General features: G+C 41.9%; 1 protein-coding gene across 6 annotated transcripts in view; it reads left to right on the forward strand.

Moving 5' to 3' along the window:
* The first annotated feature begins 1,608 nt into the window (after window positions 1–1,608).
* The window catches only part of abca2 (ATP-binding cassette, sub-family A (ABC1), member 2), a 508,939-nt gene continuing 496,111 nt past the window's right edge, over window positions 1,609–14,436 (forward strand). For 4 of the 6 annotated variants that reach the window (XM_059638363.1, XM_059638364.1, XM_059638366.1 and 1 more), the window contains exon 1: window positions 1,837–1,914. In XM_059638363.1, the coding sequence (XP_059494346.1) occupies window positions 1,849–1,914 (66 nt within the window). In that variant the 5' untranslated portion in view covers window positions 1,837–1,848. Of the gene's footprint in view, window positions 1,915–14,436 lie in introns of all 6 variants that reach the window. The other 2 variants (XM_059638365.1, XM_059638369.1) reach the window with 1 other exon arrangement.

The following is a 14,436-nucleotide window of genomic DNA, read 5'->3' on the forward strand; positions in this document are numbered from 1 at the left end:
TGAAAATATTTATTTGTATGTTTAAATATGTTCATAGTCTCATCTCTCAAAAGCTTTCTGTAGGGATAACTAGCAAAATTGTGAGTGATAGAGATCAGGGAGAAAATTTGAAAATTCTGAACAAATCCACTACTTGTTTATCTGAAAAGGAGAAAATTGGTTGTTTTAGGCTGCAACTTAAATTGAAGAACAATTTCAATCCGCAGACCTTGACATACCTTGACCGATGGTGCCTGATCTGCAATGCATTTTCAGCATTTTGTCTATTCAGGATTGAAAATTACTTGTGAAAATTTGAAATAAGTTTAATTTGACTGTACTTTCTGTAATTTGCAATTTGAAATTATTTACCCTCAGATTATACAGTTCATATTGAATGGATGTGGTAAATATTTGGAGCATTACAATTGCTTTCTGATGTCCAAGGCTGGTACATGCTGTTTGGAGATGAGTTGAATTTTATTAAGCTTTCTGCAATTTTCAAGTTGAAATGTTTTGTTGTGTACTTTTACAAATGCTATGAATAAAGTATAGTTTTAGTAAAAAATTCAATTCTACTACAATAATTAAAGCATTTATTCATATATCCTTCTTAGAATTACTTTACAGGTGAAAATATTTACGATGATTGTACTCATTAGTTGCAGGCCTCTGGTGGATAGTAAGGTCTACATGTGAACAGCAAATTCTCCCGCAGTGGTGCCAATGAAGGTGTGGTCACTATTGGAAACTCTAGTTCTCTATCACGTGTAACCATACATATGCTCACGTGTACATATCATTAGAAACACTGAAACACATACTATGATGTGCATGTGTATGAACATATTTACACTTAAGGATATGCATACACACGCGTGTTGCACCTCATTTGGAAGCACATCATCCTCTGAGTCATAAGATTTTGGGCTCAAGTCCCACTCCAGAACTTTGGCACCAAAGTCAAAGCTCCCATTCTCAGGTGGGATTAAGGGTGATACCGTTCAAATGAGACATTAAACTAAAGTCTTGTCTGCTGTCTCAGGTAAACTTACAACCTCTCAGGACCGTATTTCTGGAAGACCAGGGGCATTATCCCTTAATCACAAAAAGTAGCAAATTTATTGATCATATCCACGTCCTTGTTTTATGTCACCTTGCTGCCAGCAATATTCCCGGCTGCAATTCCTACATTACAACAATGGCTACACGTCAAAAGTACATCAGACGTCCTGTGGTTGTGAAAGGCGCTATACGAATGAAAAGTTTTTCTCCAAATACACACACATAATGCATTGAAGTACAAACACCTTTGTAAAGGTGCACATATGCAGTCAGATATCTACATGATCAACCCTGAAATATGGGAAACGCACGATTACATCTGTTTTCACCCCCACCCCGGGTGAGTAACCAAGTGAGACTCACAAGAGATGCAGACTGATGCGGGGGTGCACGAGCACGACGGGGGAAGCGGGATGACGGGGACGCGCACGGGCGCACAGAAGTGGGTGACAGCAGGGAGCGAGCGCGCTCGCGGGCACGTTGCCGGGGACGCGCGGCGATCCCGCTGCAGCCGCTAGCCTGCTGCTTCTCGTCTTTGTTTCCAACCCCCACCCCCCCCCCCCCCCAAACCCCGGGTTTATTTATTTATTTATTTATTTATTTTCTTTGTGGCGTGTGTGGGGAGGGCAGCGATGTTGGGGCTGTTCCCCCTTTCACCCCGGGGCTGCGGGACCACTGCTACCGCCCCCAGTGAGCAAAGTCCGGGCGTAGAGCGAGTGGAGAGGCGCCGCTAACCTTCCGCTGTCCGCAGCCTCTCTCTCTCTCTCTCTCTCTCTCTCTCTCTGTCACACACACACAGCAGCCATGGGCTTCCTCCACCAGCTACATCTCCTACTCTGGAAGAACATCACCCTGAAACGCCGGAGCCCGGTGAGTGACTTCTCTTCCTCCCCCTCTTGTTTAAAAACAAAAATAAAGCCCCGGTCTGCAGCCTTCCTGTAAGGGAATCCGTCTGGTCATTGCTGCTGGGTTCAGCTTCCTGACTGAAGGGAGGGTTTCTGTTCTGACAGAATGCTACCCACCCACAGTCCCCCAGACATTTCCCCCCCCGACCCGGGAGTTCTCCTTCCTCCCGAAGTTTCTTCTGTCGGCCTGCGAAAAGCAGACCCAGCTGCTGATTGCATTGTGCTAGCGCCTGTCTGCGGGGAGATGCACTTCTGTCACTACGCACTTCAGCATCTGTACTCGAGCCGGTGCAATGCATTTGTCTGTGGCCCTCAACTTACAATATATAAAAAAGCGCTTGCAGTTGCCAGACTTTGTAAATATAATACGGCTTTGAGCATGTCTGCCTGGGTTTGACCAGTGCCTGGGATAGACTAGCAACTGTGACATGGCCATCTTTTTGAGGCTTCAACGTTAAATCTTTCCTAGTTTTGTACCAAACATCAGACCTTTCGTAACAGTCGACAATTGAGTTGAATCTGTGCTCGGCGGTGTGTTGTCTTATTAGTAACAAATTACACCTTGACAGAGTAGGGAATCTGACTTGATGGTAGGGCAATTTCTCTTTTTTTTCAGGGCATGAGATGGTAATTGGTCATAAGACAGAGGAGCAGAAATTAGGCCGTTTGACCCATCGAGTCTGCTCTGCTGTTCAATCATGGCTGATAAATTCCTCAATCCCATACTCACGCTTACTCCCCCTAACGCTTGATCCCCTTGATAATCAAGAACGTATCACTGGTTTTTGTTGGTCAATCGCTATTTTCTGTTGGAAGCAGGGAGGGAGTTGCAGAGACTTTTTGACTTCATTAGTTCTTAGCAGCATGAATTGCTTTGATATCCATATTAAACATGGGAACAGAAATGCAGTCTCAATGTACCAATCCATTAATCAATTACCCTGGACATGATCAATAAAATATGATATGAACAGCATTGGACTCAAAATGTAATAGCCCTTTGGCATACTATGTTTATTTGCTTGTTCACTGGTCCGTAGCCGGCTGGATAACATTGGCTCGGGTCGATGCACGTTATAGTAATCGTGTGATTTAAATTGCTGGTGAGCTTGCATTTTGCAATTGCTTGTGATTTTTACCACTTTATGGTTTACACCTAATGCTAACTGTAGAACACTTGTGATTTAGTCAGAAGGTTGCGAATACAAACCTCAAATGAGAGACTTGAGTATGTAATTCAGGGTGACATTGCAAAGTAGGAATGTTGAGGTGCTCCCTGTCGGATGTTCTGCCTTACAGGTGAATTGTTGAACTGAGGTTCCGTCTTGGACCTTGGCCAACATTTATCCCTCAACCAAGTTGACTAAAACACATTATCTGGATGTTTTATGGTAGCATGCTGTACACAATTTGCCTCTTGAGTTTCATAGATGGCAACAATAAGATCAATGTAAAAGAAATGCATTATTGTGCACTTTGGGGCATCCTCAGGTTGTGAAAGGTGCTATAAGAATATACATTCTTCTTCATCAGTAACACGTTTGGCGTCCTTGAATGTTACAATACCAGCTGTAGAATTTGAAGAGAATGATGGGGAACAGGAAGATGGAAAAACTGACTTGTATCAAGTTCTTGCAAGTTCTGGGCCTTTCTTGGAAAGGCCATTGGAACAGTGTCTGTGGCTGCCTGCAGTGGTCTGCGTTTTTTTTTAAAAAAACCTGTTTAAAATTTTATGTTGAAGGCACATTTGCTCATTTGGAACAAGGTGTAAAAATTAACTTGAAGATATATCTTAGATAAGTGAATATAATGGAGTAGAGTTGGATTTGAGAGAACCGACAGTAAAACTTAAGAAAAACTGTGTAATTTTTCAGTCGATTTAATGACGCCTTCAAACAGTATTGAAACTGTGAAACTATTTTGAGTTGCATTGCAGCCTTCCCCAACGGCTATGTCAGTGAAATATATTGTAGAGTCAGCTGTGACCCAACAAGTAGCACACTTGCCTTCGATCTGAAAGTTGTGGGTAAAAATCCAACTGAATGCATTTGCGCATATCACTAGGAGTGTGTGGAAAGTTTCATGCTTTGCATGAGACATTGTTGAGGCATTGCCTTTCAATTATAAAATATCTGATGGCTGTTTTTGTAAATACTTCGAATATAGCAAAGGAGAGGTGACTATGTTCATAATCATTGATAGTTGAATGTATGAGCACATGTATTACACTTAGGGAAAGAACCCCAAAAATGCGAGACCTAAGGATACAGGTGCACAGGTCCTTGAAAGTGGAGTTGCAGGTGGACAGGATGGTGAAGAAGGCATTTAGTACACTTGCTTTTATTGGTCAGTGAATTGAGATAGGAGATGGGATGTCATGTTGCGGCTGTGCAGGGCATTGATTTGGGCCACTTTTTTGAAATATTGTGTTTAATTCTGGTCTCCCTGCTATAGGAAAGATGTTGTGAAACCTGGAAGGGGTCAGAAAAGATTTACAAGAATGCTGTGAAGGGTCTAGGCCCAAAACGTCAGCTTTTGTGCTCCTGAGATGCTGCTTGGCCTGCTGTGTTCATCCAGCCTCACATTTTACTATTTTACAAGAATGCTGCCAGGTTTGGAGTGTTTGAGCTATAGTGTGAGGCTGAATGGGCTGGGGCTATTTTTTTCCCCAGAGCATTGGAGGTTGAGAGGTGACCCTGTAGAAGCTTATAAAATCATGAGAGGCATGGATGGGGTGAATAGTCAAGGTCTTTTCCCTGGGAAAGGGAGAGTCCAAAACAATAGGGTGTAGGTTTAAGGTGAGCGGGGGACAATTTAAAAGGGACTTTAAGGCAACTTTTTCCACACAGCGAATGGTGCGCGTATGGAATGAATTGCCAGGGGAAGTGATGGAGGCAGGTACAATTGCAACATTTAAAAGGCACCTGGATGGTTACATGAATAGGAAGGGCATAGAGGGATATGGGCCAAATGCTGGAAAAATGTGCCTAGATTAATTTAGGATATCTGGTTGGCGTGTATGAGTTGGACCAAAGGGTCTGTTTCTGTGTTGCATAACTCTGCGACAACAACTTTAATTCATATTGCGCCTTTATATATTGCAGTGTCTCAATGCACTTCATAAAAGTGTTAGAAGGCACAGACTGATACTGAGTGACATGCAGAAAAACTAAGTCATACATCATACAGCACACAAACCCTTTAGCCTAACTTGTCTGTGCTGACCAGATTTCTTGAACTAGTCCCACTTGCCAGCGTTTGGTCCGTATCCCTCTAAATCTTTCCTATTCACGTCCCTATCCAGATGTCTTTTAAGTGTTGTAATTGGACAGATGACCAGAAGCGGAAAGAAGAGGGAAGTGGGGTAGAAAGCTGCAGGGAAGGTATCCTAAAACTTAGGGCTTAGGCAAATGGAGCATGGACACTGGATGTGGGACAATTAGAACTGGGGAAACTCGTGTAAGCCATTTAAAAACCGTTTAAATCAAATGAACCAAGCTAAACCAGATCAAAGGGTCCCATCCTTGTTAACGGGGCGCTGTTTCAGAAATCGAACTTGAAAATTGAATTAAACAACATTGAAATTAGTATGTCATCTTGAAGATTAAGCATGCACTCCCCCCCCCCCCCCCCCCCCACCCCGACCTACCCTCAGTGTCCATTGCCTATGGTAGACCTTGAGCAATCCAGTGGACACTGTTCCAGACACTTTCCAAGGACACCTGGGCAAGAACACAACCCCAGAAGAGGGGCAGGCAGTCAATGACACTCTCAACCACCGTCTGGCCACCATGATTAAAATTGGGGATGTGCAAAAGGCCAGAATTCAAAGAGTGCAGGTATCTGTGCAGATTGTGGGGCAGCAGGAGCTTGGAGATGTAGGAAGGTTGAGACCTTGGATGGCATTGAAATAAAGATGAGATGTTTAAAATCCAGCCGTGGATTGACCATGAGCTCTCGTAAGTTAGTGATCAAAAGAGGTACAGTGCAATGGGACTTGGTGTGACTTAAGGTAAAAACGGCAGAATTGACATGTCCAATAGTTCCCAGTTAAAATGTGGAAGACCATCTGGATCTTCTTTGAAATAGATTAACCTAGAGGAAATAAAGTCAGGCGTTGGACCGAAGGGTCTGTTTCTATGTTGTATGACTCTATGACTATGACTGGGGGATTCAATAGCTGAAGTTACAGACAGGATATTATTAAGCTGGAGAGGGTTCAGAAAAAAATTATCAGGATGTTGTTGGGAATGGAGGGTTTGAGTTATAACAAGGGGCTGGAGAGGCTGGGACATGTTTCACTAAGTGTAGCACATTGGGGGATGACCTTTTCATAGACGTTTATAAAATCCTGAGGGGCACTGATAAGGTGAATAGCAAGGGCCTTTAAATTCAAAACAAGGGGCATATTTTTAAGGTGGGAGGAGAAAGATTTTTTGAAAAAACAGAGTAAGTGTTGGAATATGGGTACAGTTACGATGTTTAAAAGACATTTGGGTAAATTCAGAGGACTATGGCTCAGGAATAAGCAGGTGGGGTTAGTTTAGTTTGGGATTATAGTCGGCTTAGACTGACGGGTCTGTCTCTGTGCTGTATGACTCTAACAGCTGAAATGGGGTTAAAACAGGCGATGTTATGCAGATGGAACTATGTGGTCTTAGCAGTGATATGAATAAGTGGTCAGAAGCTCATCTCAGAGTGACCCCATGGTTAGTCTCCGACTGTTACCAGGGAGAGAGAGACTGATCTAGGGAATGAAGTTTGGAGCAGGAACCAAAAATAGCGTCTTCAGTCTTCACTGAAATAAAACTGCAGTAAAATTCTGATCATCCAATCTTGGATGTCTGATAAGCAACCTGACTGTAGAGTCAGAATGGAAGACTTCAGATCAATGCTTGTAAGTTCAAGCTGGGTGTCATCAGTGTATGTGTGAAAACTGATTCTGGCTTCTGATGATATCAAAGGATAGCATGTATATGAGAAACTGGAACGTCTAAGGATCCGTGCTTATTAGAGATCATACGAACTGCCAATGCTGGAGTCAGAGATTAATGTCGAGCTGGATGAACACAGCAGGCCAGGCAGCATCGGAGGAGCAGAAATGCTGACGTTTCAGGTCAGGACCCTTCTTCAGAAATTTCTGCTGTGGGCCTGCTGTGTTCCTCCAGCTCGACACTGTGTCATGCTTATTAGAGGGTGGGCCGTAGAGGCAATGATACAAGAGCTGCAAGAGAAGTCATTGCCTATTTTTCTCTGGTTATCTATAGAAAGAAATGAACAGAGCTGGGAGAGAGCAGTTCCAGCCAGCTATATGACTGTTTGAGAAGGATAAGGAAGGAAAGCATAGTTTTGTTATCATCACACAGAATGACATTTACATTGTGCATTCGTGTAGCACATTGCACAGACATCCCACAATACCTCAGCCATTGAGGGTCTCATTTTTTTCCAGCGTAATCTGGTTTAGGAAATGTAGCAGTCAGTTTGCACACACAAGATAGTATTGAATCTGTCGCGCAGTAATTATTGACACATAAATATGAAGACAACGGGGAGATGCCCACTATTTTAGACAGTGGCTAGAATCACTATAGAATATCCAACATTCTTGCACCAATTGTACAATATCCTGATTGATTATCTGAACGTTTTAATGGGACAAAATGTTACCTGAGACAAGACCTCATAATATTGCCTATTGTTGGCAACATTTGAAATTCTCAGTAAGGAAGTTCTCTGTGGCTCAGTTGTTATTTGTATTGTGCTTCTTTTCATTGTTGTACCTCTAGTATTACTAAACTGCACGTGCAAATGCAAATCTCGGCACCTGAATTATCAAGCATACTCCAACATCCTGTTGTGTGAGGGGTGATGGGAGTTTGATCTGTTGGTCTCTTGTGTTTTGCAGTGAGCTCTAGCGATAATATACATTGATCATGTTCTTTATTTCAAACAGCAACTCAGAGAAGATGTGAAACCATTAATTTGAGCCCATTGTTAAAATACAGCTTTGTGACTGTAGTTTAAACATATGATAAGAATGTAGGAAATGGGAGCTGGAACAAGGTTGAACCTCTTTATCATAAGATCTTGGCCAAACTTCTACGTTAATGCTACTTTCCTGACTTCTCATCAAATCCCATGAATTCCCTTAATGTTCAAAAATCTACCAATCTCTGCATCAGTTATACCCAACAAATAAACATCTGCAGCCCTAGGGAGAAGAGAACTCCAAAGACTGACAGTCCTTTGAGTGGAGATATTTCCCATCACATTAATGCTAAAAGACCCATTCCTTCTCCCGATCCCTCGTCCTAGAGTTCCCAGCCAAGAGAAGGAGCCTCTCAGTGCCTTCCCTGTTAAATCCTATGGAAGTTTTGTACTTCTCAGAGATGTCTGTAATTGATGATTATAGGCCCATTCTAATCAATCTATTCTCAAGTGACAACCCTCTAACTCCAACCCGAATAATTTTTGTTGCACTCTCTTTTTTTTAAATAACAACAGTCTTTCTCTTGGTAAGGAGACTTAATCCCCACATAATTACTGGAAGACTTCCATTTGTTTTCATATAATTCAACATCGTTGAGGGCTGCACACTATTTTCTTTACTGTTTTCTCATTGTGTGTTAATATTATAGTATATTATTTTTGTGATTTGTGTACAAGAACTTTCATATTTGAGTGGTGATGTTCAGTAGTCTTCTGCAATTTAGTCTGCCAACCAAACCTGATAATTCAGTATTTCCCCACCAGATTCTTCATCTTTCACCTTGCCTACTCATTCATCTTGATCTGTTAGCAGCCTTTTCACTTCCTGCTCAGCCTACATTTTCACTAAGCTTTTGTATTGGCAGCAAGCCTGGATGCATTAAACTTGGTCACCTCACCGAAGTGACTGATTGTGGAAAATCAGGGGATGTCAAGGTAGCGACGAAGAAATCAAGTGGAGAAGTTATGAAAGCCAAGATTATGCTGTGAGTGGAGAGCATTCAGGACTCGCTACAGGAACTGATTGAGAAGAATTGTGTTAGCGTATTTAAAAATATGACCAAAAACGATATGAGGAGGGAGAGAATAGTTATGCCGATAATAATAAGAAAGGGCTAAAATAGAATGTGGACTAGAATATAAACAACAGCATGAGTTGATTGGGCTGAATAGCTTATTTTTGTATTGTGTCTCCTGACTAATTGTAATAAATATAACTGCGCTGCCATGTGCAAAGTAGAATACAGAAACATGTATGCCCTACAAAGCCTATGACTTTCTCATCAAACTTTTTGGATTCCTATTTGTGCCTTCATAGAGAGTCATGTCAAAGAAGAAATGAAGTGACTTTTCATTTCACACCCTAATAGCTCACCTATTTCATCCTGAAAGCCCTGGAAACAGACTCACTGCCCAGCTGAATGATTGTAGTTTGACTGAAAGGTGTATTGTTGAAGTAAATTATGACTGTGTGGAAAAATAAATATTGTCTTTTAATGCACTGGCTCTTTCTGTGATCATGATGAAAGGCAAGTACAGATAATCTCAACACTCCCCATCCAGTACTGCCTACTGTGCTGTAAGGTGTTTGCTGGTTTACGACTTTCTATACATTCTCCCTTAATTCTTTGCAACTGCAATTTGTTTTACATCTAGTTCCTGTCTCTTTACCTGCCCCATAGCACCCTGCTGTGTTCAGTGTTGAACTAGCTTTTCCTACCCCTTCCCTGTCAATCCAGCCCCTATATTCCTGTATTAGTCACACAGAAATTTCTTGTTAAAAGTAACCTACAGTATTCATTGTAGTTTTAATTATATAGGGAGGTCTTGTCCTGCATTCCTGCCTCTGAGTCATAAGATCAGTGTTTGAGCTCAATTCCAGAATTGATGTAAAATAAGATCAGGAAATGCTGAAGAACCTCCACAGGCCTGGCAAATTCTTTGGAGAGAGAAACAGAGTTAACGTTTCAAGTCCAGTATGACTTCATCACAACTGAAAGGGACTGAAAATGCTGGTTCTTAATATGGTTGACAAAGGGGGAAGGAGAAACAAGTGGAACAGAGCTGAGGCTACCTTGAGCAAAAGGCATAGGGAGTGCTAATGATAGTAAAGGAGGAATAGAGATGTAAAATAGGTGTAAATGATAGGAGTGAAAATGGGCCCGCTCTGTTGAGAGCGAAGACAACATGACACAAATGAGACGTTCCTAGAAGAGGTAGGGTCAGTCAATCTGAAGGCCAAGCAAAGTGCTTTGGTAATGTAAGCAGGTTATGTGTTAACTCGTAAATCCTTTGATCAGTGAGAACAAGACTGATTCTCGGTTGGCTATGTGATGAATGGAAAGTGAGAAGTTCTACCATCATTAACCATCACTCTAGAATTTAATGTACAAGTAAAAGTATGTTGCTACAGTAAATTCAGTTTCCTCAAACTGCCACTGTGTTGTATTTGTTTTAATCTTTTCATGCCTTCCTGACATTTAGCACTGCTGCGCCTCAGCGCCAGAGACCCAGGTTCAATTCCTGCTTCGGGCGAATGTCTATGTGGAATTTGCGCATTACTCTCTTGTCTGAGTGCGTTTCCTCTGGATTTCTTTCCACAGTCCAAGGATGCATAGTTTAAATGGATTGAGCATGCCAAATTGCACATGGTGTTCAGGGATGTGCAAGCTCAGCAGCTTAACCATGGGAAATGCAGGGGTGGTGTAGGGGGTGGAATTGGATGGTGTGCTGTTCAGAGGATTAGTATGGACTTTGTGAGCTGAATGGTCTGCCTCCATGCTGTAGGGATCCAATGATTCAGGACTTCCCAAAGTTCTCCACAAACAAAGCAGTACTCTTTTTTTTGAAGTGTTTCTGTATGGGAATATGACTGACTGACTGCCAATTTGTTCAGAGTAAACTTTTATGACCTGCAATGAGATGTATGACCAGATCGTCTGTGATGTTTGTTCAGGGCTGAATATTGTCTGGGTCACCTGCAGAAACTCCCCTGCTCTTCTTTTAAATCATCATGGGATTATTCCTATCCCTGTGAGAGCAGCTCAACCAGAGACAATACTCTGGTGTACTACTCTCTCATACTTTATTGGATTGTTAGACTAGATTTGCATATTTTCTAAACAAACTGTTCAGCCATGTTATTTACAGTCCTGTGGAGCAGGTGGGACTTGAACCCAAGCCTCCTACCTCACCCGGAGACACTACCATTGCACCACAGAATGTAACTTCAAACTAAATTTGATACTCGGGTCTTCAGAATCGGATTTGAACCCACAAGCATTTGTGCAGGTGAAACTTGTTGCAGGAAGTAATGCTTTACTCTGTAGAACCTCACGGCCAACACATTTCAATTTATTTGCATGTGATTTGAATTGAGTGCTATTTTGTGTCATTGTCTTTATTTTCTAGTTAGGCAAGAATTCTTCGTAAGCTTCACAAATGATATTTCAACAGCCAGGATTTAATTGGAGCACATGAAATACAAAGGCCCGGTTTACAAACTTGAACTTTCATTAAGATGAATCACTTTGTTAACAGTCAGCGTAAACTGTCTTATATAGCCCTACTTAGCAAACCTCAGTTGCTGAGTTGTATGAATAATTAATTGTCGTAAGCTGTAGTTTGAGGATGTGAAAAGATCAATACAGTGGGCTCTTGTTGCTTTAGCTGATTCCTAAATATTTGATCGAAATGGGGTTATGGATAATTCTGCACCTTCACAAGTTGTATTCCCCAACAACACCCTTGTTATATGATTATGTATTTCTTAGAGTACGTAAAATAAATTCTCTTGAAAATGTTGCCAACATACAACAGACTATTAGCACCTTCAGATACCAAAGATGTTGATAACTAATTTTATAACGTCCTAGGGGCATATGACATGGAAACAAACCCTCTGGTCCAAACAGTTCACGCTGACTGTGTTCCCAAACTGAACTATTCACATCTTCCTGTGCTTGGCCCATATGCCTCCAAATCTTTCCTGTTCATGAACTTATCCAAATGTCTTTTAAAAATTGCAACTTTACCTGCATCCACCACATCCTCTGGAAGTTCGTTCCAGACGCGAACAACTCTGCAAACAAAGTTGCTGTTTATGTCCTTTTTTAAAATCTCTCTCCACTCACCTGAAAAATATTCCCCCTAGTTTTGAAGTTCCCCATCCTGGGGAAAGACTCTTGTTATTCACCTTATACATGTCCCTCATGATTTTACAAACCTCAACAATACGGTCACCCCCTCAACGTCCTATGCTCCAGTGAAAAATGTCCCAGTCTTTTCGGTCTACTTTTTATATCTCAAACCCTCTATTCTGGGCAACATCCTAGTAAATCCTGTTTGATCCCGCTCCAGTTTAGTAATATATTTTTTGTAACAGGGTGACCAGAACTGCGCACAGTGCTCCAGAAGACGCCTCACTAACATCCTGTACAATCTCAACATGACGTCCCAACTCCTATATTCAAAGGCCAGGGCAGTGAAGGCAAGTGTGCTAATTGCCTTCTTAACCACCCTACCTATCTGTGATGTAAATTTCAAAGAAATATGTATCTGAACTCCAACTTCTGTTTGTTCTGCAACAGTACCTAGAGCCCTATTATTAATTATATTAGTGCTGCCCTTGTTTGTTTTACCAACGTGCAGTACCACTCATTTATCCAAATTAAACTCCACCTGCCACTCCTGAGCCCACTAACCCAATTAATCAAGATCTTATTTTAATCTTAGATAACCTTCACTGTTTTCTTCATTCAGGTTCAATTAGAACTGCATTGTTTCTCCTAGCATTGCCTGTACACCGATGTTATGGGTGTGTTTGTTTTTGTTTTTTTTAATTCAACAGTCCTTGGCTTTGCAAAACCTGTGCTGCAGGACTGAACTCACCTTATCTGGTTAGAACTCCCTCTTGTCAAGTCAAATGACATGCACAAATGTGCCATTCCTCCCATTATGCCCCTGCTGGTTCTTCAAAACAGCTGTCTGATTAATCGCCAACTCCTCTGCTGTTTTCCTCACTGAATTGCAAACGTTTCCCCTTAAAGTATGTTTTTCAGTTCTTGTTTGAAAGCTCATACATTGAAATCATTTCCACCATACTGCACAACATAAAAATAATTTCTTCTCGTTATGCCCCTCAATTTATTATGCCAGTAATTTTAAATCAGTGTCTCTGGTTAGAACAATGAACTTACTAACCATGCCCAGAATGCCGTAAGATTCATAAGATGTAGGGGCAGATTAGGCCATTAGGCCTCTCCGTTCTAAAGGATCATCCCTCACTCTGAGGCTGTTTTCTCGGGTTCCAGCCTCTCCTACTAATGGAAGGATCTTATCCACCTCCATTCTATCCAGGCCTGTCAGTCTTCTATAAATTTATATGACATTTCCACTCATTCTTCTAAACTCCATTGAGCACAGGCCCAGCGTCCTCAACTGTTCCTTTATAATGGCAAGCCATTCATCCTTGGGATCAGTCTTGTAAACCTCCTCTGGACCCCCTCCAAGGCTGCCTCCTCTATTGTTCCCCAGATACAGAGCCCAAAATTGCTCTCAATGTTTTACGTGTGGTCTGACCAGAGCCTTGTACTGCCTCAGCAGTACCTCTTTGCTCTTGTAATCTAGCCCTCTTGAAATGACTGAAACATTGCATTTGCCTTCCTAGCTGCCAGCTGAACCTGCATATTAACCTTCAGTCAGTCCTGAAACAGGACTCGTGAGTGCCTTCATGTTTCAGATTTCTGAAGCCTTTCCCCATTTTAGAAAATAGTCTCTGCCTCTATTCTTCTTAGCACAGTGTATAACCACACAGTTTCCCACATTTTATTTCATCTACCACTTTGCCCAGTTTCCCAGTCTGTCCATGTTCTTCTGCAGCCTCCCTACCTGGCCCTCTACCTTTCTTTGTGTCATCTGCAATCTTAGTAACAATGCCTTCAGTCCCTTTGTTCGGGTCGTTAATGTATATTGTGGATTATGTGGTTCCAAACTGACTGCTGTGGAACTCGACTGCCATCCTGACAAAGACTCCTTTAACCCAATTCTCTGCCTTGTGCAAATCAGCCAATCCTCTATCCATGCCAGTTCTTACTCCTAACACCATGGACTCATCTTATTTAGCAGCACCTTGTCAAAGGCCTTCTGGAAATTCAAATGGATCACATCCACTGGCTGTCCTTTGAACAGATTTATTACATGTGACTCCACCCTCTTGATAAAGCTTTGTTGACTCAGCCCTATTTTACCATGCACTTCCAAATACTCTGTGGTCCCACCCTTAATAATGGACTCTCAAATCTTACCGATGACCAAGGTCACACTAACCAGCCTGTAATTTCATGCCTTCTGACTCCCTCCCTCCCTTCTGAAAAAGAGGTATTACATTAGGCACTTTTCAGTCCTCTGAGACCCTCCCAGACTCTTGGAATTCCTGAGAAATTACCAATACTTCTGCAGTCTTCACAGCTACTTCCTTCAGAAATGTTGGGTGTAG

The sequence above is a fragment of the Stegostoma tigrinum genome, chromosome 29 (genome assembly GCF_030684315.1).
Source record: "Stegostoma tigrinum isolate sSteTig4 chromosome 29, sSteTig4.hap1, whole genome shotgun sequence".
Classification (NCBI taxonomy): domain Eukaryota; kingdom Metazoa; phylum Chordata; class Chondrichthyes; order Orectolobiformes; family Stegostomatidae; genus Stegostoma; species Stegostoma tigrinum.